Source organism: Perissodus microlepis, chromosome 6, assembly GCF_051167445.1.
Source record: "Perissodus microlepis isolate ML-2025 ecotype Zambia chromosome 6, ASM5116744v1, whole genome shotgun sequence".
NCBI classification, from domain to species: Eukaryota; Metazoa; Chordata; class Actinopteri; order Cichliformes; family Cichlidae; genus Perissodus; species Perissodus microlepis.
In genome coordinates, this window is record NC_140466.1 from 7,241,170 (window position 1) to 7,268,047 (window position 26,878).

The window sequence follows — 26,878 nt, forward strand, 5'->3', positions numbered from 1 at the left end:
CAATGTGAGTGACTTACAGAAAATAAACCAAATATGAATAATAACCCAAAATGAAAGTCATACTTACTATATTTGCAGCCAATGTATTTTGACTTCTAACCATCACATCTTGAAATGTCTTCTACTAGAAAAGACAATCTAAGAAGTGACCTTCTAGCAAATGGATGAGGAAACAGCACAGGTCAAACTAAAGTTGACAGCATTTTTTATTCAACATATTGAATTAGAATACAGTCAGTGTCAGATCATTAACATATAACATGGTGCAGCTACAGGTTTTTAATCTTCTGGTGTCCAACAAAAGTTTAAGGCAGTTAAAAAGTGAAGGGTGGAAATGAGCTGTTGGACAGGGAAACAGACACACAACTAGAATTAATGTTGTCTTTTCATATGAAATAAAATGCGTGATGTGTACAGCACTCGCTCCATCTGTCACATCTATTTGAAATTTCATCCATATTTTCAAGACTTCTATCAATATTTCTCAAACTCTGACAGGCCTTGTGATTGTGGAATAGAAAGACAGACAAGAAGAGAATACACAAGCATGTGAGAAAAAACACAATGAGAGAAACCAAGAGCAGAACACACATTTCTCAAAATAAGACACTGCATTAGAGTTACAACGTTACTTGGGAGGTGGATTGTGGAAATGAAACACTGTGCTCTGAAGTGGAACATGAAAAAGACAGAAAGAGAAATGGTGCGTTAATACTTCCACAAAGACAAAAGGTGGGCAGAACAAAATCCTCTTCCTATTACAGTAAAGGCTGATGTAGAGAAAAAAGAAATTATGTTCCGCTTTTGTACCACTGTTATAAATGTTCATACAATTTTCATATCAGCAATGCTGGAGAGGAGAGGCCTCATTGGAGCAGCAACATGGGAGAAAAACAGTCACAGTTAAAACCTTAAACACTTTCATCAGCAGTGCAGTCAGTCCAAAATGAAACAGGGACTGCAAATCATCTATAATTTTCATCACCTTTGTGTTTTTTACATTGTACAATTTTCTGGAACAACTGTCCACAGGCACTGTCTTCATCATCTTGACAGAAACTGCTCGACTTTGAGGGGTAAAGTTTCTTCGATGAAGGTGGGGAAACGCACAGGCAAACGTTAAGCAACTGGTTTGATTCCATGTTCATTTGAAGTTCATCACCGGATGGTTATGTGTCAGATTTAATCATTAGGAGTAGATCACAGCCAGACATTGTAATGCTTCTCAAAGTTGCAGTCACAGAAAACCTAGAAATCTCCATATCTACAGGGAGAAAAACACACTAAGTAAAGCAAGTGTAGATAAAGATATACCTGAATCCTACAAATCACCCGGTGCATGAATGCTGTGCTGTGCGTGCACTATCCTATGTGTGTGTGTGTGTATGGGTTCTTACTATCTTGGTGGAGACCAAATGTGAAATTTACTATACTGATGGGGACCAAAATCCAGGTGCTCACAGGGTTGAAGGCATTTTTCACACTCAAAATGTGGTTTTAGTGTCACGGTTACAGTTGGGTTATGGTTAGGTTTAGGTGTAAGGGTTAGGGTTAGTCATTCATTTCTGATGGTTAGGGTAAGCAGCTAGGGAAATTGTTATGTCAATGGGATGTCCCCATGAGAATAGGAAACCAGACATATGTGTGTGTGAATGAGTGTGTGTGTGATAGAAAAAGGCATGTCACACAAATAAAAAAAGGGGGGATGGGACATTTCTGATATGTAAAGAAAACTGACAGTTTCTTTTATTTTTAGAATTTTAAATATGAGCCCATGCCAGACTCAAACATGTGTTGCTCTGTATGTTAATGTGTATTTCACAGTGTGTATGACTCACTCTGTCTCATCAGCAGTGGGCGTGTTATAGCTCTGGAACAGTGGCTGCATGAAGAGTCCCAGAGTTCCCACCACACACACCAAGATGAAGATCCACAGAAACAGACGGTCTATCACCATTGCTACGTACTTCCAGTCTTCTATGATCTAGAACCACATTAACAGATCCAGACCTTTGCGGTTAAGGTTTGTATGTTTGGGTCAAAAGAAAATTAGCTTGTTAAATCTACATTTTTGCAGTTCAGTGTTTGTCACACCTAAACACTGTAAAGCAGGAATGTCAAACTCATTTTACATTTAGGCCACATACAGACCACTAAAGGCCAGTGAAACTCCCATTTCTGCCAGTGTAAACTTTTAATCCCTGAAATATCTCAATGCAGGAAAAAGAAGTGCAATTTCAACTACACAATAAAGAAATGCTGTTCTTTTTCACCACAACTCTTTGTGCTTAAATTGTAAAAAATAAATGTAAAATGACAGAAGACGTTCTGGTAGCTCATGACACAGACTGTCCTGTAATTATAAAACAGAATGTTTTTGTTAATTTCCTATTTTATTTCATTATTTTACCATTGACATGGTGTGTAAAAAACAAACGTTTCTATAGTAGCTAGTTGAAAAAACAAGAACTTTTCTGTCATTTATTTGTCTATTACTTCATTACTTCGGTGTAGTATGAATGGCTGTGGGGTGGTTTTTATCACTAGGACTGTAAAATGTGTGGAAATAAAACCTATGCTCTCCTTCACATCACTAGACATCTAGTGGGCTGGATTGGAGTCTTTGACTGGCCGATTCTGGCCCCCAGGCCTTATGTTTGACACCCCCTGGAGCTATGGGTTAGCATGTCATTCAGAAAGAGTACAATTGCAGATGATAAAGCATGTTTGTAATATTTATTAAATCTGAGAGCTGAGGTTTATGATTTGTGCTTCAGACAGCGTGTGTTTTACACAAAAGTATGTGGAGAGCTTTCTGATGACATTAGAAATGTCTATAGTAAAATATATAGCTGACAGATTCCAATTGTATGACAAGAGAACAAAAGCAAACACTGAACACTGAGATATGGCTCGTCTCACATCTGATTTTGCCCTGGTAATCTTCCCTTTCCACCTTGTCGCTTGTCTGACATCATGCATCTCCATAATCTGTTTTTGTATGGCTTTCCTTTCCTCTTTATGTCTCTGCAAGAATATATTTTATCTTCTATTCCTTTCAATTTTTTGGTGTCGCCCTATCGCCCCTATTCATCATCACCTATCTATTTTTTTCTTACCCCTTCATCGTCGTCTTCTGTCTTCATGTGTTCAGCTATGTATCTCACTCCATCCACTGCCTCCTCCAGATCTGCATCTAACTGATTGGCCAAAGGCCTCTGGAAGTCTGAAAAGCCACCGCCACCATCCGGGATGTCACCAGCCGTCCAGCAACAGCGCTGCGCCAAATCCTCATTCACGTAGAAAGCGTCGGCGTCAGTTCTGATCCCACCGAGTCTGATGTTTGAGTACTGCTTTTTGTTTGTGCTGCTTTGGGTGTTATTTTTACAGACAATACTCCGACTGGTGTATTTCCGGCGCAGTTTATCACGAACATTGGAAGAGCCTGGACGCCTCATGAGGAGGAAGGTAGGTAGACGGACTAAGAAGAGCCGTTTGACCCAGTCAGGCATGTAGTGAGTGGACGGTGAGCGATGGTGCACGTTGAGGACGCAGACGGTGCTTACAATCGAGAATGTGACCAGCACCATGGTGAACATTAAGTATTTACCTTTAACAGAATGAGATACGGAGAAATGATCAGATGTTGTCATTTACCAAGACTACTTCTGCCTTTAATCATAGTGCATTCAGTCTTCAGTCATGTGTTATTCAATAATTAAATAATAGCTGGGTCTCAAATAACAACCAGCAGCATCTCTAACACGTTTTTAATAAAGACTGCTTTAAAAGGCTAACTGGAAGGTGTTAATATGCAATACTAAGCAATTTTAATTTAAAAATGATGAAAGAATATATTAGAAATTAAAATGGTTTATAGCTAGCATAAAAGTATATCAAATATAATTTAAGAAAAAGAGAAAATAGAATAATAAAACCAATTTAAAAATAGTAAGGTTTGATCAGTCCAGTCATTGAAAACAAATAAAATAAAATAATGTAATGCTAAGTAAAAAACTACAATTTTAAAATGGTTATAAAAGTAGATATTATTTAGAACAAAGAGTGGTGATAACTTTCACTTTCATTTGCACCAAAGCAGGTGAAATACGTTTGCATGACACTGGGGTGTGCTTCCCAGATCGTGTTATACTATTATAATTAAGCATTTCCTTCATTTTTTTGAACGGCGCAGTACTCTGCTAGAATGAAGTATATTTCATTACTTTCAGCTGTTTGGTTTCCCTTATACTGTTCCATTAGTGTTCCTACTGAAATCTCCAAAAGCAGTATATTAATGTTAAGTGTAGGTACATGTATAACACTAGTAATTTAATGGGTTGAACTTAAACATTTATTATCCGGTGAGTCTTCGTGCTCACCGGAGTGAAACTGTCCATAATCTGAGCAGCTGCCTCTTCAGGCAGTTATAATATTTTTCACCTTTTTTTAATTTCCTTGTGTTGACTTTGTGCTGAGGTTGTAAACAGGATAATAAAAAATTAGGTGAAGGGCAAGCAGAAAAAGGACTGACCTGTCATAAAGCACATTTACAAATCATATATGAAAAATGAAATGTGAAGACCCATCATTTATATAAGCCTATTTCAAATGCGGTGTAGCTCTTTCAGTTGTAAATAAATAGCATTAATCCATAATTGAAAAACTACTTTTTTCTTGTTTTATGTTTTCTTACACACATCACTAAACTATTATATTTATATAAAGTGTCTGTACATATAGTAAAAACCCAAATATTCATTGCCCTAGGCTATAAACTGTTGCAAATAGACAAACATGGATATGACTAACCTATGAGTGGCACTGCTAGAGAGGTAGGTGGCACTATCTTTGATATGAGCAGCAGGAACACAGTGAGTGCCAGCAGCACTGAGATGCAAAGCGTCATTTTCTCCCCACAGTCTGACGGCAGGTAGAACACCAGGATAGCTAGTGATGTGATCAGCACACAGGGGATAATCAGATTGATGGTATAGAAAAGAGGCTTCCTCTTGATGACAAAATCATAGGTGATGTCCAGATAGGTTATGTCGTTGGGGTCCTCATTTTTGCGTGCTGGGAGCGAGACAATGTCCCACTCTCCACTTGGGGTAAAGTCGTCACGGCTGGCGAAATCACTGGTGAGGATAAGATCTACTTCTGTGTGGTCGTAGGTCCAAGAACGGAACTTGAGAGTGCAGTTCTGCTGGTCAAAGGGGAAGTTCTGCACCTCGATGGCACAGGCTGACTTGTAGATTGCTGGAGGGAGCCAGAAGATGTCCCCCGTGTTTGAGACCACAGCATTGCAATAGAAGGAAACCTCGTACACACCGTCAGCACTATAGGAGGTTTAGAAATAAAGGATTAAAGAGCGTTAAGCACATCAAATGCAGAGGAAAGAAAAATTAGAGTCTGACCAATACAGGATTTTTTTTAAACCAATACTAATACTAATATTTAAAAATCCAATAAATGGGACAACATTTATTTGTACTTTCTAGCATTTGTTATGTGTAGTTATTTAGGAGTGCCAAATAACTGTAAAATGTCAACTCTTGTAAGATGGTTCCTGGGGTGCTTCTTCCATTTATTCTTTACTTGTTTCATTTTCATTAATTTCCTAATAAATGAATATTGTTTGTGATACTTATATATCAAAAAATATCAAATATTTGCCCAGACAGTAAATTAGTTGGGCTCAAATTATTAAATGTTGCTTGGCATGTGGTAGAAGAGTTCTATGATAGCACAGGTCATGCTATTATTGTCATCAGCACTGGAATCATTCACATAACATTATCCTACTAGCAATCATAACTATACACATGAAATTGCTAACTTCCCACACCGAGAGTCAAACCCGGGCCGCCTGGGTGAAAACCAGGAATCCTAGCCACTAGACCATATGGGAATGTTAATATAAAACACTAATAATAAAGAGAAACTGGGTTTGTGGAAATTGTTAATTACACAGCTCCCACTGAAATACTTTGCATTTTAGTAACAACGTGTAAAACATGAGTGGTAATGATCAAAAACCTCATAATATTAAGAACGGTTTAATAAACTAATGGTTTAATCCATTCATACAAGGCCTCCACAGGAATTAGTTTTCCTGCTTTAAATTGATTTTTTTATAGTAAAAAAAATGTACAAATCACATAAATTAAACTCAGAAAAGCAGCCAAGTCTCTCTCAGTTGGGATCAAATTTGCATACTTACTTGTTATAGAGCACTATATCAGGAAGCCAGATAAGTTTGGAGGGTATTCGCAATTTCTTGATGCCTTCATATTTCTCAGGATCCCATCTCAACCTGTAGTCGTTCCATTCCTGCGGAGGAGCCTTTGTTATTGTAACTGTAGCTATGACCAAAAGACCAAATACTGACCATACAAGGTACTGTATAAGAACTAGGCAGCAGAGAAAAGACTGTAGGTACCTGAAACAGCCACAGGTTGGTCGTCATTATCTGTTCTCTCTCATTCTGAAAGCAAAGATCAGTCAGCTGTTAAAACTACATAATACTTTCCATAATGCTATTTTTATTTTGAGTAAAGGTCAAAGCAATAAATCAATACACACCTTTAATGAGTGCATGAAATAACACTAACATTTTGGAGCAAAAAAATTTTTATTTTTAAAGCCTGTTTTACAAATGCCTCAAAGGAAGGACTTACTGTGATACTAAGGTTAGCCTGTTTACTGTCTTGTCTTGAGATGAATGGAAAGGTTAGAATCAAAGTTGTCTGAGACAAATGGTGTTTTAAACCCTCTGGTGAGGCGCACGCAGCCATGGAGGCTAACATGATCATTAGTGAATATGATGAAAATAATGGCTTTAAAACCATATTCTGCAACACTTCAGTGGCTTAGGTGGTGTTCAAGCCGAGGAGCAGAAAGTAGTGCATTAAGTAATGCGAATACGAAGCTTTTAGAAGCCCATGTCACGAGGTGAAGACCTTAAGTAAAGCTTAGTTGCAGTGACTTATAATAATAGTTCTGTGAAACAGAACAACAGCTGATCAAAATTCTAAAAACTGAAATAATCCAGAGATGAATTATTTAGGTCACTTATTAACATAGTACATTTTACAATCCAACCATAAAGAAATATATCCAAATGGTAAAACAAATAGTTTGGAGAAGAGAAGCACAACTCAAAGAGACAGAAAAATTGATTCAGACCTTCACAATTACAGGCAATTTAAAGTTGCCACTTCTATTCTACAACCTAGAATCCTCTGAACTGTGACAGTGTCATGAATTATTATTAAGTTATTATTATTACATTATAATGTAAAATTAATTCTGCTCTTTTCTTTAATATTTATGTCGCTATTTTCCTTCTTAAAGGAGACTAACGGACCATTAAAGCACTACTTAATGGTTACATAGTCACCACGTAATAATTTTTTAAAAAAAGTTCTGTAATGCAATTAAAGGCACAGTTCGGTGTTTAAACAAAAAGCTGAACACTCCTAAAAGAGAAAAGAGGAGAGAAACAAAGGACAGGTGCTCTAGCTGATTTCAAGACATAAATAGTTTAGAATAATCCTTTTTTGTGACACATGTATATAAAGGGATGCATGACGGCTGATTTTGGGTTCAGAGTCCTGGTACTGTGTACATACAGACTCATATTCATGGCTTCTTGAGACATATAAATAGAACAGATGTTTTATTAGCCTTTGTGTCTTTAGCAAACACCTGTGTAAATGATCCCCTGTGAAAAGCCCTACTGAAGCAATACGTGGGAACATATGATGTCACAAAGCTCTACAAACTAATAAAGATCATGCCGTAATCAAGCTGCCACCTCCGTAGCAGGGATATAAAGGCAATGGTGAAATGCAAACTCCACAATTCAAATAATCCAGAGTGAGTCAATCCCCATGTTAACACTTCACTTGAATCACATCAAATACGAGCTGCCTGTAATGGGTTTTGATTGCGTCAAATTAAATCGTCACAAGTCCAATTTTTCATTTATTTCAGGTAACGGTGTTTGAGCCCAGTAGACTCTGATGCATGATAATCTAGATGCAGTTTGTGTGTACTCACCACACTGATGAGCTGAGACAAAGACACCTGTATGGAGACGGTGACCTGCTGGCTCTTATTGACAGCAGGTCTGATTAGTTTATTGTAGTGCTCTGGACCTAAAAGGTAGTTTACCAGGCGCTCCTCTGCATTCTCTGCCCAGCTGCCTGCAGAGAAAATACAGAATATTGAAAGAAATCCAATTAATCAAAGTGCTTTAAACATAAAATGAATCTGTTTAAAATATGTAATATTATAGACATGATTACATGGAACTCCACTGCCTGAAAAGGCAGAGGCAATAACTAATGTCATTCATAAAGGCCATGTGTTTGCCCTGTGGCGATTCACAGCCACTGGTAGGTGTGTAGTGTATCTTTGTATCCTGCGTGTGCAAGTGTCTGTTTCTGAAAACAATGTCTGTTAACAAAGTAAATTTACCAGAGGGCATTACAGCTGAATCACGTGTTCTCGGTTAAGTGTGAGCATGTGTACATCTTGCAGTCTGACACTTTACTGCAGGGTTTTAGAGCACAGAAACACACAAGGCTCCAGTCAAGCATCCCGGTGAGACAGCCCCTGAAGCTTTATGTTTCCTGAGCCCTAAATTATTGGTTATATAAAAGTAATTGTATGAATAAATCAGAAGCAAAATACTCCAGCTGCCATTATATCCACATTGTCAAACAAACTGACAACAGCGCAGTGAGGATTGGTTATCTGGACCGCTTCCCTCCCTGTAGCACATGAGTTGTCTGTTTTTGCAAGATTGCATGCAGTGTAGGCTGTGTGAGCATGGATGTTCTTTTTTTTAGCAGCACCCCGCTGCTTCAAGTTTTCATGTCAGAGTGAACATCAGTGGTTTCAGCTGAAGAGAGGCAAGTGAGTCTCTTAGAACTAAATGAGAAATCTTTAGCTCTCAGTTTATTTTAACTTCAGAGGATAAATGGTCTGCCATCAAGTAAGAACCTCAAGTATCTCTTTATGTAAGAGGAAAGCTATTTGTTAAAATGAAAGCTAAATCGCTTAATCACATTTATATTTCTTCTGAAGTGGCCCCAGCAGAGTTCAATACTATGTGTTAAATGTATGAACGTGCATAGAAATGTTTAGATTACGCCCAGCAAATTAGGCTGTCATTAAAGTAGCTATACGAGAACAGATACTGTATGTAAATATAAATCAAGTCGATACCAAGTTCTTCATTTTATCAGAAGATTTGAATAGAAGTTTAATAGGAAAAAAAGCAGTAAATGTATTAATATTGCAGTGCTGCTCTGGTATTACCGTATTTAACAACTTGTTGTCAAAAGTTACCACATGTAAATCTCAACAATAAATATGGAGCTTTAACAAAAGGTCACTTTGCTCCGGTTTGCATAAAGAAAAGGGAAAACAAAGGAAAACGTCTATCAAAAGACACCAAAATGCAGCAGCACCCCTGAAGCTCATTTTGTTTAATCTGTTTTACAAGGTATTCCCTGACTGTTTTACGGATATTTCAAAAATGGAAAACTCCTACTCTTTGAACCTCTGGCAAGCGATATAGCTCAATTTTCAGATTTTTTTTTTTTTTTTTTGCAGGATTGCAATGGAATACCTCTCTGTACGTACTGGAGATGTTATGCATCATGATCCACTTTATGGTGCTGGCATTTTGATTTCATGCATCTAACAAGTAGCAGAGAATTTCTTGCCGTGGCAAACTGATAGCATTCATAATCGACCACCGAAACCAGCTGGAATTTGTTACAGATGTTTCTGTCTTGATTTAACCATGTTCCCAACATCTGTTGTAGTTACTATCATTTGGAACAGGAACCATTGAGGTAGGATGACTTATTGTAAATCCTAAACTGACAATTCAGCACACATTAACGGAATGCTAGTGTTGTATGGGCAAAATGGGTTTCCCTAAAAGAAAACGTACGTCTGCTAAAACTGTAACAGAATATGAGCATTTGTTTCGAAACAGGTGCTAATCATTTTTAGTAATTTAGATTCACTGAATCCAATTAGTTGAGGAACTCACAAGCACTCTCTGGCCAAATTGCAGCCAATTTCAGCATAATGACATAAGTAGGAAGTGAAAAGGCTCTCCACGGATGAGGTCTCACCAGGATCATTAACTTCCTGGAGTCTCTGACAGGATTTAGTGGGCAACAGGCATTTTTTTATGCATGCATGATCAATTGTTGGGGTAATAAGAGTGAGATAATAGCTGCTGCATTCACTAGTATTTACTGTGATACTGTACTTGTGCAACATTGCTATTCAAACTGAAGCAACAGAGATATTCTCTGTTTCAAGACGTTTCACTTTCCTGTCAAAACATGGCAGATCAAGAGGGTGATACTAGATGTAAGTGACTAAAGCCTCAAACCTATTATGGAGCAATAAACTCTTCTCAATTTCCTTTTATAAAAAATATTTCAAACATCTAGTTTGTTACAAGTGGGACTGACTCGTGAAATTAGACTTGCGATTATGGCATCATTAGAGTTTTCACATTCACAAGTATGGAAGGGTTTACTTCAAGGGGGTAGCAGTGACTTAAATTTCATCACTCAAGAGTACCCACCCACTACCCTCCCCTTTGTTGATACCTTTTATATTAAGAACAGCTTAACTACCAGTAATCTGCAGTGATGAGACTCATTAAGATTAAAACACTGACGCTGTGATGGAAGACTGGTGCCACATATCATTGCATAGTACAAGTCCAAGTCAAATCTTTAGGCCTTCAGAGTAATGCAACCACTCACAACAACATGATGGAAGACACAGAGAAGTGCTATGCCGCTTCTCGATGTTTTACAGCCTTTAAATCATTTAAAGCTCAATTCCAGGGTCTCCTGCCTTCTCTTGATGGATGCTGCAGAATAATCCTTGACTATGTTACATGCCACAGCTGATCTTTGTCAGAGTTTGTAAGAGAAAATCTACAGATTGATGGCTCAGCTTTTTGGTTGTCTTCATTCTTTTTGGAAAAATTATTGTATTTTAGGTCTAGCTTAAATGCTAAAGCGTAACCTACAAGCTTAACCAGTTTTACATGTATCCAATGCACCACTCTCTGAAATAAAAGCTAAAATCAAGGTCAGGTAAGTAAGAGGAAGTTCTTCTTTTAGGGCAGTGAGAGATCCACATTTTGCCTAAAAAACAGGAGATGGTGCTTTCTTGGTGGTAGACAAAACAGGGCTCTTATTTAATTATTCAAGGGCACATCTGCTTTTACTTATGGGTATTTTAAGAGTATGAACACCACCCACACTTTCTCAGGACGTTCTTGCAGAGTGCTGTTGTGGTTGCTTTAAATTCCTGTACTCAGAAACACAAATACACATCAAATACACCTTCTTCTTCTTCTTCAGTTTTATAGAATCCAAATACAGAAAAGACAGATAATGTAAGATAATTGTAACTGTACCTTTCCAGGGAGGATGATATGTTGATTATAGATACAGTATATGGACAATATAAGTAGAAAACCCTATACTTTGGGTTGCAGCTACTACTCAGTGCACTTGTTCAAGTCATTAATATTCTGCCTTTAAGAGTGGGGAGGTGGGAGTAGAAGTTTGAGGAAGATTTTAAATCATACAAATACATACAAATTAGAAAAATGACGTTAGTCAAATCTGATCTGGATTATTTGGGAATTTTTTATTAAATGAAGACGAAAAAAATTCTGTCATGTGAAGAATGGTTTGAAATATTATTTTAATATTTGCAAAGACTACGGACTTCCAAATACTGACTTTGGTAATATATAAAAGTCTAAAAGCTTTGAATACATTACTATAAAGTGAAATAATAACATGTATTTGATTAAGCTGAAGTGAAATAAAGAAATATGAAGTTTAGTTCTTCAGGATTTTCTTTTATGAATCCCTCTGAATAAAAATAAAAAACTGTAGATAACTCTCACAACTACCAAATTGTTACATTTATTATAGGTGAGTAGTGGTATTGCACTAATTACATGATTATAAATAGAGAAGTATCAACTAGAAAAGCATCTCTTCCTTTAATTTGTCTTTTAAAAGATTTTCCACACTTTGAAGCACAATCATTTGGATTGTACCCCTAAGATTTGATTTACAGTTAATATAAGACTCTCTTGTGGCACCATTAATGTTATCCTTTGCTACAGGACACCTGAGTCTTCAATCAGGTCAGTTATCTCCTCTACAGTTCAATGAAACGTGATTAAATCGACTTCTCTGGAAGAGTATCGCGCCTATTTTCAGGCCATAATCACTACCTAAGAGGGTATACTCTGTGTGTGTGTGTGTGTGTATGTGTGTGTGTGTGTGTGTGTGTGTGTGTGTGTGTGTGTGTGTGAGAGAGAGAGAGAGAGAGAGAGAGAGAGAGAGAGAGAGAGAGATCAACACCACAGACTTGGACATCTGTTCTTAGCAGTAAACTTCTCACAAGAAATGTTTCCATATTCGTACCAGTTTGGGATATTTAAAAGATAATAACTTACTTGTTAGAGAGAGAATGAGGAGCACAAGAGCAGTGCTGGTAGTCATCTCCTCTCCGCTTCACTACGCTAAGTTGCTTCTTTCTAATGACTGTCCTCTAAAAAATGTTTTAAATCAAATAAAAAAGACCAGAAATGTCTTGAATGTCAAAAGTGACAATTTAGCTCAACCTCGCGGCTTTCCCTATTACTTTTTTCCACACAGGTGCTTCAGGTGTTTTCTCCTTTGCTGGAAAACACGCAGAAACTTTGGCTGTTATGGTTTAAAAAAAATATATCACGTGTAAAAAGTGTCTATTTGCCAAAGGCAACATGATGGTCCTTTACTTCACAGCATCCTGCGGGAGTTGGGCAGCCCATTTTGCGCAGCCGCCTCAGCAAGCAACTCTCGATCCAAATCCAGTAGACTAGTCCACGATGGTGTCCAAAAAAAATCCACATTAAACTTGTTTTCTTTTTTAAGTTAATCACCAATATTTGCCTTAAGTTTCTTTTGATGAAGCGCCGATAACTTGAAATTGGCGCAGCTGATGAGACTAGCGCGCATGCAGGCGGAACGCTTGCGCTACATTGGCTCCTCGGGGTTAAACCTTGCAGTCAAAGTCCACAAAGAAACCAAGAGCGTTTTTTCCATCAAACTTCGAGGAGAAGCTACGATGAAAAAGCAGGAGGTCGGGGCTCGGAGGGGGAGGTGCGTGTCTCTCTGTTTGTGTGCTCCTCGCGCCTCGGACCGGAGCAGATACACACGTCACGGCGTGGACTGTTGTGCATCTGCCAGTCTCATCTAGATGGGCTCTTTTTCAGCCAGTGGCGCTTCCACAGCCTACTTTTCACAACACTGTGACTAACTAAAATTAACTTAACCGTAAATCACCGCAAAGTGGCGACTGTAGACCCCATGTTAAAGAATCAAAGATGCAAATTTAAATAAGAAAAATGCTGTAGGAGCCGCCATTCAAGTCAGATGAGCTCTGTCATTGTTTTGTACTGGCACACAATTAGAGTGTAGACTAAACTCACAACCTGATATAGGTCAGACTGATGGAAGAAGACAGTCTACATGTAACGAACCTAGTGTTGCAGATAATCAAGCACTTAGGCTTCCTCTTTGTAATGTGGTGTGTAATGTATATAATAGTGTAGACATGGAGATCCAGGTCCTTTTAATCTAAGATAATATACATGTTAGGGTTTTATAACCGTGATAATGTGTTACTAAAACATGTCAGTATAGTCTGCAGCAGAAACACATTAGCGCTGCAAATTATTTTGTCACTGCAGCTTTGACATATGGCTGTGTGAAGACCTTCTTATCGACTCATAAATCCAAGTTAACATTATTTTACTTTAATTTTGCCTGTCCAAAAGGGGTTACCATGAGTTACAATGTTCTGGTGTTAAACAGACCATAATCATTTGTTTGATGGATGAATGTGACATTTTAAAAAAATAATATGGGATATAATGAGGAGAGTAATATAACCTGATGATTCAAGCTGATTTTGTAACTCAAAGAGGAGATAAGCCATTCCAGCTGACAGCACACCAGTGTGACTACACCACATCTTGATTTCTGCTGTGACATTCAGATGATAGATCGAAAGAAACACGTGGAGTAAACAAGCATGTTCCCTCTGACAGTTTTGACAGGTAGGATGATGGAAACGCTAGGTCCACTTGCCACATTTGCTAAATCTTATGTCGGGAACCTTGGGATAACTTTTGACTCAGCTCTCACATTGGATGATCACGTTAGACTTGTGATTCTTGCTTTTATAAGAAACATTATTAGTCATGCTTTTGCTTCATCATTTACTTTTCTTAACAAAAGCTCTTTGGAGCATCTGCAAGATATTCATAACGATCCTGCAAGGTTTTTAAAAGTCTTCTACTCACATGTCACACTGTTGCTAATTTAGTTGCATTGGCTCCCCATTAACTTAAGGCTCTACTTTTAAGATTCTGGATTTGACTTTTCGAGCTCTGCATGGACAAGCACCAGCATACATCAGCAAGCTTTTACACTGATACATCCCCAGCAGGTCCTGAGGTCATGTGGTCAGGATCTGCTGGGCATCATACAAGGTTGAGAACTAAAGGAGACGGACCTTTTGCAACAGTGGTCCCCAGACTCTGGAATCCTCCCCGTCTTTTTTTAAAATTTGATATTCTAGCATTTTTGTTATGAAGCACTTTGTGATATTTCGATTTAAAGCTGCTAGATAAATACAATTGTGTTTAATTCTATCAACAATTCAGGTTGATGGTGAATGGTTATTTTTTTCCTTTGTTTGCTTGCTTGTTTTACTGTTGATAGTTTTGTTGCTTTGTACCTGTGTGCCACATTTAATTTAAGTTGACTTTTGGACTGACATTTTGAATTTAGACTTCTGCATTAGAAGAATAAAGACTGGTATTTCTGGTACTCTCACACTCAGGTTTTGCCGGAGGTTTCTTCCTGTTAAAAAGGATGTTTTTTTCTTCCCACTATTTAAACAAGTGCTTGCTCAAATGGGAGCCCATGTCTGTGGTTAACCTTAATGTCTGACCTCAGATAATACTCACATGTTAGTTTAGTACACGTGAATGTATTTTTATTGTTCATGTATTTTTATTGTTCATGTATTGTTCATGTGGCTATCACAGTAAAAGAAGAATCACGTTGTAGCAATATTTAAAACAATGAAAGCCCGGGGTGGGAAAACAATCATATGAAGAAGTCATTAACATTCTGCTCCTCCTTTAGAAATGTATGCTTGTGTCTCATAAATAAACCACTGCAGATTCAGTGATTATGATTGTTAATCACTGACTTGTCGTGGAGATTCTGGTAGTTTTTTTCTTTTTGTATCTTTTTATAATCTCGAATTTTCAGCTGAGTTTGATGCAAAGCATATGATTTTCTGACTGCATAGTCCTTCCCACAAGACAGAAATATTCACGTTAAAAATAAAAATGGAGAGATTTATCCAAGGTCTATCATTGATGCAGTTAGCATGTGCATAAATCCATCACAGCACAGGCCATATAACTAACACATTACTCCCTTACACGGCCCAGTGGAGATTTCAATCTGCTATAATGGAGGTGACTGTCTGCTTCAGTCAAGTTAACTGGCACAAGAGTGCCACGTTTTACAGCAATTCATAACATCCTTCCTCCCATGCTCTGCTGCTCCATCACTGCTTCTGTCTTACACAGGCAGATTTTAGGTTCATAAAAGTGCTAATAAGATATCTGAAAAAAATGATGTATTTACAGTAAAAGCACAATATTTATTAGAGGCAAAAATAAATCAAAATATTACACAAAGAATGAGTTACACTGTTAGTTTTACATTTTTGTTTTTGGTTACTGTATGAGTGCACTGGGAAAGGATCTTCATATTCGTAAACAGACATCTGAGTGACGGCGAAGTTAGCCAGTGAAAAAACTAGTCAGACCATCAGTTTTCACCACTGATTAATAGGTTTATAACTATTTATTAACCAATAAGCATTTTTCCTGTAATGACACCTTCTGGCCCATGTTAAATATCCCTTGGAGCCTCAGAACATATAAGACTCTAAACTGGACCAGTGATCAAAGGGAGCCTATATTGTGGTTATGATAACAAGAGAACAAGCAGAAAGGGGACTGTAAATACCTCAAGAGGTGTTTCCAAGTATATAACACTGAGAAGGAAAGAGTAAAAGAGGAGTTGTGATGTGTTGGAGATGAGAGCTAAATGAAAAACTGACTAAAGTAGGAAACTGGGTGAATCAGCAATACTGAACTTTGAGTCCAAACAATCTGCATCAGCTAATTTGTGAAAATTAGCTCAAGATCCTAAAATAAAGTGGCTGTGGGAACGTGTTGTAGTCCTGTGAATGTTGTGTTCAGGAAAGAATCCATTTTCTTAAAAGTGCGTCTGAGAGCCTTGGATGGGAGAGAAAAGTAGATTTGCTGAAATAACAATAATCAAACAAAAGTGAAAAGCAGATGAATCTGGGACTGAGGTCTGAGGAAAGTAGGGTGTGGTTGTCCAGTTCACGGTCAAAACATTAGACCATTGATTTATTAGTTTCTTGATGATTTTGTAATTTTGATGTCTACTAACACAAATGTTGTGTCTGAATATTACTGGACTGGTAGTTTTAGAGTTCAGTTCCAATTATAATTGTGAGGAAGACGTTATTGGTGTCTTGCTGTTTTGTCACTAAATTTCTACATGGTGTCCAGATTCTTGATGTTTAAATCAATATTTTTAACATGATGGCATAAATTATGGGCAAGCATACCTATGAACACAATGAGTGAAAGACCTGATATGTAACAAATATCACACAGCTTTTGTGTAAAGAAGGACATCAGATGCTTTTGTTTTTGTCCTTTTTAAATATGTGCTTACGTTAAACCTGATCCCACAAAATGTAATCAGCTCATTTGTATTTGATGAGATTTAAAGGCACATTCTTAAAATGTATCCATTTTCTTTACTGGCATGAAAGAGAAGACGACTGCATTTTTGAGTGCTCTGGAAGCTGTCTATTTATTTTATGTTGATTAGCTGATGCTTGATGTAAACAACATTTTCCACTTTGTTGATCCACTGAAAAGTGTCAGAAAATGATTTGATATAAAGTTGTCACTTAACTCTGTATTTGTCCGCTGTTGTAAAGGTTGATCTAATGTCTTTCACAAAGGGGGGACTTTACCCACTTTGCCATAAATGCAGATAAAATCAATGTTTTTCCTATTGCCTCTTTTATTACCTGTTTGCTTGCTGAAAGTAACATTTCTCCATCATTAAATCTCATTTTATCCCAACAGTTCAAATATGAGAAAATAACCTAGAGGTTTGTTAAGCTATTTCATAAAACATCTATTAAAGATAAAAGAAAACATTCATCAAAAAAGAGAATGTTGAAAATAGGCATACAAATTTGCATGCTTATTTTGAGTGGGATATTTGTATTATTGATGTAATGAGCTACACCTGGGACTTCTCTAAGTCAACTTAGGGGTAAATACCTATACATTTTAAATTATCTCACTTTAGTTGAAAGTAACTGTAAAAATAGAGAACCCAGATGATGTGTGCTCAAAGAAAACATCAAGCATTCTTTATTTGCACTCCATTTGCCACATCAGCAAAACATCATTATGCACCTTTGATAGAAACTTCCATAACCAGCCATTGTAAAACAGTAAGTTTAATGGAGTAAATGGACATCAAACTATAAAACTTTAATTGTAAGCTTTAGTTAGGCCCAATTTTTTTGTTTGTTTTGGAATGTATATCTGTCATCATATGTGGAACTTTTTCTTAAAAAAACAATACTTCTGTTTTCCTTAAAATAATTTGCATTGCCACACAATCTAAACCAGCGAACATCACACAGTATTTTCTAGGTGTGGCTCCAGTGTCCTGTTCGGAAGCTTGCAATTTTTACCACCACTAGATGGCAATAGAGACTCAATAGATACTACAAAAACATTTAACGTGGAAATCCTGCAGTGTAAAGGGAAATCGTGTCATGTTTGTCAAGTGACAAATGAGTCAATAAATAAATAATAAACATTTATTTCTGAGTTTCCCATAACAACAGTGTTACCCATAACAAGTCTACTAATTTATATGGAGGCTCATGTTAAGATTAACCTGCTTTACTGTGCAGCCCATGCTGTGGTACAAGAAAGGTAGTAACTTCTTCTACAGGTATGCCACCAGAGATCACAGAGTGGACTTTAGATTAGAGATTTAAAATTATTGCAAGTTTGTTCCAAAAACACACAACCTGCTTGTTTTATTATCCGATTCATCATTATTATATCATTATTTGTTGACATATTATGACATTTCACACATTTGTTGTTCCAGATGGCTTGCAAGGGAAAAACGTTTTTAAAAGTTATTTTTTAAATGTCCTAATATATCAATGTAATCAGAGAACAATACTTTTGTTTTTTAAATTTTTATATAGATATTTATTGAGATCAGCTGAAAACTATAGCACATCAAGACAACACCTTCTATAAGAAATAAATGCCAATATGCGCATATATCTATATCTATCTCTCTATCTATCTCTATCTATCTATATATATATATATATAGATATATATTTATTTATTTTTTAAGGAATGTTCTTAAAATGTATAGATTATTATTTATTTATTTATTTTATTTATTCTTTTATATTATTAGCGAGTTTGTATAAGTTACAATTACTTTCCAGCTTTTTATGCTGCATAAACAAGACAAAATACACACAAATACAAGTTGGGAAATAAATTCAAGTAAGAAATAAATAAATACTACATTTGACATATAGTTGGACTCCAAATATATCAAACAATTCATTGGGGCTTATTTCCAAGAACCCATAAAAATAAATTAAATTTAATAAAAGAGTAACAGAATAACAACAACATAAAATTATGTTCCACTGCAGTCCATGTTCCCAAGGAAAATATCCTTCAAGTTGCGGTTACAGGACAACCCCAGGCAGTTCATTTGGCTTTTGTGTCGACGTAACAACCTCGTGGCTGCTGGTAGAGGCTGAATGGATATCCTCAATGTCACATTTTGATGTCCGGTCTCTGAATGACATATATTGTAGATATCAGATATGAGCAGTGTTGGTCAAGTTACTTGAAAAAAGTAATCAGTAACTAATTACTGATTACTTCCCCAAAAAAGTAATCCCGTTACTTTACTGATTACTTATTTTCAAAAGTAATTAATTACTTACTTAGTTACTTTTTAAAAACACGATTTACAACGTGAATAGGTAATAAAGCGATAGATCTTTCAGCCCAATTCTACTTTTTCTACAATCCATCATACAAAATTTAATCAAATGGAAAAGTCCCCTTTTAAAACTTGTTTTATTAGTTTTAATCTTTTAACTTTATGCATCAAGCAAAAATTTAATTATATGCAACATTCTCTGACTGGAAGAAATTTGTTTTAAACCTATTTAAACCTATTTTCTGCACATTCCAGCACATAATTTTTTTTGTGTGTGTGTGTGTTTACACCCACTCTTTCAAATAGATGCAAGTAAAACACAGCAGAAAATAAATAAAGTCAAAGACTAGCGGTCCTTTTGCTCTATTTTCACCTGTAAAGCAGGAGTTGGGTAGGCGGAGGTTTACCCTGGTGCAGGTGTGCGGCAGCGGTCAGTGGAAGAATCCGCGAGTTTCTCTGTGAATTTCCCATTACGTTGTAGCGCACTCGGTGCTTGCTTGGAAGTTTAGGGGTTTTTTCGCTGTAAAAAGAAGTTTTCTTCCCACGCACAACGGACACTAATGTTTTTGTCACTTTTTATGGAATCAAACTCAAAATAAGGTCAGTACTTCCAAGCTTTAAACGCTGCAGGCTCATACTCTCTCCCGCACTCGATCCATTGTTGATCTGCACACAGCTGTTGTCACGAATGTCGCACTTGCCTACGTCACTGTCATGAGACATTCTTGCAAAAAAATCACGGTTTTAGTAACGCAGTAACGCAGCGTTCCTGTGGGAAAGTAACGGTAATCTAATTACCGTTTTTGCAATAGTAATCCCCTACTTTACTCGTTACTTGAAAAAAGTAATCGGATTAATGTACTGCCCATCTCTGGATATGAGTAGCTGTGAGCAGAACCTTTACCTGCCTTTTTCAACTCCCACAGCGCAGGAAAAATGTCCTTTTCACATTGTAATCTCCCACTTGTCCTGTAGCAAAACACGTCCATTTATGATTAAAGTGTCCCGCTGTGTCCACCCAACTTCAGACAGAATCCAACAACTAACTAATGAGTTACATATTCAACTAAAGACTGAAAACTATTTTCTGACTGCTGGTGTACCCATTTATAATGACTTATTTTTTTTTATGTTTCTTCAAATTCACCAAAAACACAAATTAAAACTTCACCTGGGATGGTGAATTCCTAGCTCATCCATTTTTTGCAGTTCTTGTCTTGACAGGTGCTGTATGAGCGCCGTGCCAACGCAGTCTCCCAGAACATTAACAGTAGCATTGCAGCGATCTCTAAAAGATACAAAGTACAGAGAGCTCAGAAAGCATGGTTTATCAGCACCTTTGATACTGCTTCTTTACGTGAGGTCTCAGGCAAGGCAAGAGTAGCAATAACATCAAAAACATTTCTTCAACTCACAGCAACCATTCTATAACCAGCAAAAGGGAAGCATCCCTCACAGGAATCCCAACTACTGTCAAAATGAAGAGAGTCATCGCCATTCCAGTAGCCGGGATTCCTGCTTCTCCTATAGCAGACACTGCCACCATCACGCTGTAGACAACACACATAGCAGAACACCACTATTGAATACAAAATAATATACAGCTGTATACTGTACTGCCTTCAGTTCCATGCTAAAAATGAGACTGAAGGCAAATGTGAAAATTTACAATAGGCAGGATAGTAGGTGGTAGGGTATCTATGAGGTTTAATCTGACATTCATGGAGTTAATCTTTCTAAGATTTTGATTTCTGTCTTCTGGTTGGCTTCTACATTCTAAATGTACACAAAGCAATTTCATTAGGCTTACATATTTGATATGGCTATTGGAAAAAATAGCTTCAGATCTACAGAATTGGCTGGAATCTTTCAAAGACAAATATTTGGAAACCTCTTGAAACAATAATAGTTGCCCAAAGAAGCTGAGGCATTATACATAAATCTACCATTTCACACGATCTAGTAAAAAAACAATATTATACAGGACGATTCTAACTATTCCAATCCATCAGTATTTGGGACAAAAATATGTTTGATAGGAAATCAACTAAAACGTGAGATTTCTACGTGTCTGGTACAATCATGCTACAGAAAAAAGATTTTTATAAAAAGATTTTTGTTTTAAATAAGATCCAATCAATGTTGAAACATACAAGAAACATTTCTGTTTAATCAGAAAAGACAAAGAGAATGGAAAAAGGAATATTACTGTCACTTACCCAATGGTAAATAGCTGGCTCCAGTTTAATCTCATGCTATTAAGCTGGGCAATGAAAACTGCCGCAGCTACTTCATAAAGGGCTGTTCCATCCATATTGGCATTGATCCCAATAGGCAGCATGAAGCGAGTGATTCTTTTGTCAACCTTGATTATTTCCTCACAGCACGTATAAGTCAGTGAGACTGCATGGCTTGAAAACACAGTGTATGGTTTGTTCTTTAACATCTGTAAGCATCTATATGTTTTCTTTATATCAATATAAGTCATCTCTGTGATACGGTATTATACAGAGTTCTAAAATTCTAACCTGCGTGAGATGAGCAAGGTCTTCAGCAAGGCCGGAGAAACGCCTTTTATGATGGGAAAGGGGTTTTGTCTCACAAACATGACATAGATCAGTGGTAAAATTACTCCTGCATGGATGAACAGCCTAAAAACAGACAAAAAATACAATATGAATACGAGTTATTCCAATTGTACTTACTGACAAGAAGGTGCTAGTAAAGTATGCATTTACATTAAACATACCCAGTAATAACCACTGCCGTAAACTTTCCCAGTTTGAGGACAGCATCCCACTTTTCCCCAACCTCAATGACGTAACTTGCAGTCATGAACATTACTCCTATAGGCAAAAAGCTAAAAGGAAACAATAGAATTAAATTAATGGGTTTATTTGAAAAGCCAGTTAACATTAAATGTGTTAGTTTTTACACCCTGAAAAAATGATTTGTTTTTGATAATGTACGACAATCAGGAAATCAGTCCACCTATATAATTTAAATCTTTGCATGCTATCTCTTAGGTGTTGAATGGCCTCCTTGTAGGAACTATATCAGTGTACCCAATTATTATCTTAACCACGTCCTTGGTGGCTTCGTTAATGGCGCTGATGATATCCATGAGGAGTTTCCCTGTGTCGCCCATGTTCCGGAGGGCCAGGCCAAAAATAAAAGACATTCCAATCACCCCCAGTGTATTAAGTCCATCAATGTATTTGCCCACTAGACGTACTTGCGTCTCTTCCTGAAATAAAAAATGAGAAATTCATTGAGATCAACTTTCCAACGGAAGTCATCACTGTGATTTCACAAATCATTTACCGTGTCAGAGGTAGAATTGTTATTGTCTGATTCAATGTTCACCAACACCTTCTGGGTCTTGTACTAATGAGAAAAAAACAATATAAATAAGAATAATTAACATAATTAATAAATAACCATGAATATCAGATTGTCTGCTTGGTGTAAGTAATAAAACATACCTGTTTAAAGCTTGACAGAACCAGGTTTTTTGGCACCATATTTCTGAAAAAGAGTCAAGAAAACAACCATCATAGAAGATAAAAGCTATTAGTTGGTGTTTAGTGTTGAACCACTTAAAAGAGAAAAGTGGTGCTATAAAGTTATAATCTAAACCTTTGTTAAACATTAACACATATGTTACTTAAAAGAAAGCCTCACATATAGCTGCTTATGCAACTTAGAGTCACTGCAGGTTGGAGCCAAACAAATTTATTATTGCCAATAATAAACTGCCATTTATTATTGGATTATTGCCATGAGGTTTTTTTTTTGTTTGTTTTTTTAACAATACTGCATATAATGTTTATATAAAACTATGCGAAGGGAGAAAGGGCAAAAGTCCGCGAGAGTAGTTTTCTCCAACAGAAGACAGAAACTGCTTCAAATTTTAACTCTGAAATGTCTCAGGCACAAGCAAAGCATGACAAACTTTAGGACTGAGAAATGTCAGAGTTAGGAGTTAAGTTTCAGGAGTCTCAAACCCTTACAGCATCTGAGGAAAAATATGGGCTTTTATTCTTAGTGGCAATGCTACCAAAACAAAATGAAAACTATTACTAATGTTAACATATTAGAGAAGAAATGTGACTACCATTTCTAATCAGCAGATTTGATAGTATTTCCATAGATTATGCTAAAACTCAATGCAAAGGTACAATGTCAATGTAATTTTATTTATAAATCACCAACTCAGAGCAAGAGTAATGTTAAATTGCTTTATAAAGACCTTATAATATTAGCAACATTAGAGAAAATCCCCTATAAGCAAAGACTTGGCAATGGGGGGGGGGGAGAACTCCCTTTTAATAGCAGGAGGCCTGCAGCAAAACCAGGCTCAAGGAGGGTTAGCTGTCTGCCTAAACTGTTTGGGGGGTCAGAAGAAAGAAAAGAGAAGAGAGATGTGTTGTTGTTTGATGCTGTGTTTTCATTCCATCTCCTGTGCGACAGTGCAGCTCAACTTTCTTAGGATTGTCTGACACTACACACAACGCAAATAATGTTAGAAATGGTAACAACATTCCATTACATCAATATAATGTAGGATTATATAATGTAGCAGTTTCTTCCGTTTCTGTTCCTGAATCTATTGTGCGCCACGAAACACAGATTAAATTTGATTTTTTTTATTTCCATTTTAGCTAGGCCAGCTGACCAATCACAACAGACTCCCCATTTCATCAAAGATGAGCAAAAACCAGTTGTTTCAGACAGAGGGTGAAAATGAGAGCTGCAGCAATGCACATTAAGAGAAAATATATATTTGTTTGTTTTTATAAAGTTAAAGAAGTTTTTCTCAGATTAAAGGATTTGATTGACTGATCTAAATCATGCTAAACTGGAAAATGACACCTAAATAAATGCAAGAAAAGTAAGAGTTAGGAAGGATTCTGAGAAAACAAACTTTCTTCTTACCTTATTAGATCCAACAAGACATCGACTGTTGAGAAGGCTTTATCATCGTCATCATCAAAAACAGTGTCATGACTGATCCCAGGCTTGATCACCACTACCAACAATATTCCTACAATATATAATAAGAGTTTTAACAGAGAAATAAATATTCTGTAGCAACAAAAACAACGCACTCTGCTTAAGCAGGTCTAGATTTATTAGTTTTGCCTCTGTAGACTATCATAGTGGATTGTAAATCAAACAATCAATATGGTGATCAATTGCCTTATCTCAACCCAAAAGACCATGCTCTTCCATAACCATGTACAAAAACAGATATAACTTTTTACCTTTTGTTAAATTGATTGTTTGATTTATAATCCCCTGCGGTGGTGAACAGAGGCAAAAAAAATGTGTCATTGTCCCAAACACTATGGAGTGCACAGATATACAGATAATATTTTTGGGAAGTCTAATGCTTTAACATAGAAAAACAAAGGTCTTAAAAGATAAGCAAAGATTCTTGAAGCTAAAACAAAATTTCTCTTACCTACACCTACAGACAAAACAGTGGTTGAGACAAAGTATATTATCGCTCGTGCAGTGATTCTTCTGGATATGCCAACACTTACACCACAAACCCCGGTTAAAGACATGGTATAAAAATAATACAAAGAAAAAAAACAGTAAAATTACTTTACAATACGGCTAAAGAAAATACAGTGTCCAAACCATATAATACCTAAAAGAAGAAAAATATTACATTTTCCTGATCATAAATCTTTCTGTGTTGCGTCCACATTGAAACCACTGCAGTTTGTTTGATCAGCGAGCTGTGGAGTGATGTGTCTCAGACCACTGTCAAAATGTAACTTTATTTAAAATTTCATATAGGATTGTCATTATGTCAGTTTTCATTGTTAAATTTAAAACTGCAAGGAGAATTATTCTTAGATATATTTATTATTGATTATTATCAGACATTTGACAAACAACCACTTTGGTCATTTAAAATCCAGGTGTAGAAAATGTGGGAGTTAATGTAATAGTTGGTAGGAAAAGTACTCATGGCTTACCCATAATCACACTTGACACAATGAGAGGAACAGTGACCAACTGAAGCATCCGCATCAGTATTTCTCCTGGGAAGCCGATATAGATTCTTTGAAACTTTGTCAGCTTGGCGTAGGTCCTCAAAATTGCACCCATACCTACACCTTTGAGATACAGCAATACAGTTGGATCCATAAGTAATTGGACAATGACACAATTTTTGTAATTTTCTCTTTATATAACACAACACTGAATTTTAAATCAAACAACCAAAATTCAGTTTCAGATTTAAATCAATAGGTTTCAGAAAGTTTTTTTTAAATTCATTAACTAGGAATTACAGTAAGTTTTATACGTAGCCCCCATTTTCAGAGGCTCAAACATAATTGAATATTTGACTGAAAAGCTGTTTCATGGTCAGGTGAGGCCTGTTCCCATATTATCCCATGAAAAATTAATCATATAAAAGATCTGGAGTTGATTCCAAGTGATTATTTTGTATTTGGTATTTTTTCACTTGAACTCTCAATACAAGGTCCAAAGAGATGCCGATGCAAGTGAAGGCAGTCATCACTAGGTTTATAACCCAAATGAAATTAAAGAGGTAGCAAAAACTTTATAAAGTGAGATAAAGAAACTGTTTATTCTTTAATGGCCAAGTCAGTCAGCCAATCTCCACCCACCCAGTTACTGAAGGCAAAACTAAAAGGAGAGAGATCCACAAACAAGCAGCAACTGAAAGGCCTGGCAGACCTCAGGGATACATTAGCTGCAAAGTTTTATCATCCAAGTAAAAAAAAATGTCTTTATATTTGTAGTTATGTTCATTTGTGGACAGCATGGTGTTGTGGGGGTTAGCACTGTTGCCTTATAGCACAAAAGTCCTGAGTTCGACGCCAGTATCTGTATGGAGTTTGCATGCTCTCCCTATGTTTGTGTGGGTCCTCTCCAGGTACCCCAGTTTCTTCCAAAAGACTTGCTGTTTGTGGGGTTAGGTTAACTGGTGATTCTAAATTGCCCATAGGTGTGGATCTCAGTGTAAATTGTTTCCCGCCTCTCTGTGTTAGCATTGCATCAGATTGGCAGGGTTTATGCTGCATTTTGTCCTATGGTAGCTGGGGAAGGCTCCAACCCCTGTGACCCTGATAAGGATAAGTGGAAGAGAATGAAGTGATGTTAGTTTTTCCAACTTTTTATTTTACTTCTGATGCTCTGAGAATAAGATATTTTCTTTAAAACTGCCAGTAATTCCTAAATAGTTAAAGCTTTTCTAAAAGCTGTTTGTTTTGTATAGAACTAACTTAACTATAGGGAAATATGCAGAAATTTCCAAAGTCTTGTGCCACCCTTCATTCTTTTGTATTTTGGTAGGAAAGTGGGATATAAGTGGAGGAATTTCTTGAATCTGGTACAAGCATACAGAAAAATACAGTTCTTATTATTTAAAACACAACAGTTCCAGTGTGTTACAGTCATGTTGAAAAATGTACTTGTTACAAATCAGACTTTTTCACTCTTTGGTATAATATGATGGATAAAAATCTGGCACAATCCACGATTTCATCAATTTGAATGTCCGAACCTCCACTGTACTTTAAAGCTAGCAGGTAGACACACATTGTTGTACCTCTCTCCTGGCC

General features: G+C 36.7%; 2 protein-coding genes across 2 annotated transcripts; both read right to left on the reverse strand.

The window, feature by feature from the left end:
• Positions 1-238: 238 nt before the first annotated feature.
• Positions 239-13,274, reverse strand: LOC146384939 (neuronal acetylcholine receptor subunit beta-2-like). Its single transcript, XM_084930411.1, has 8 exons — positions 12,536-13,274; positions 8,065-8,210; positions 6,443-6,487; positions 6,224-6,333; positions 4,813-5,339; positions 3,120-3,610; positions 1,839-1,984; positions 239-1,264 (listed from the first exon to the last, which is right to left on the reverse strand). Exons 1-8 carry the CDS (start codon positions 12,579-12,581, stop codon positions 1,249-1,251), a joined length of 1,527 nt encoding a protein of 508 aa, XP_084786537.1. The 5' UTR covers positions 12,582-13,274; the 3' UTR covers positions 239-1,248.
• Positions 13,275-20,435: 7,161 nt separating this feature from the next.
• Positions 20,436-25,433, reverse strand: LOC146384940 (excitatory amino acid transporter 3-like). Its single transcript, XM_084929908.1, has 11 exons — positions 25,268-25,433; positions 24,736-24,834; positions 24,207-24,315; positions 22,754-22,796; positions 22,593-22,655; positions 22,334-22,509; positions 22,018-22,128; positions 21,797-21,919; positions 21,488-21,679; positions 20,684-20,818; positions 20,436-20,556 (listed from the first exon to the last, which is right to left on the reverse strand). The coding sequence occupies exons 1-11, from the start codon at positions 25,431-25,433 to the stop codon at positions 20,436-20,438; spliced, it is 1,338 nt and encodes a 445-aa protein (XP_084786034.1).
• Between the last annotated feature and the right edge of the window lie 1,445 nt (positions 25,434-26,878).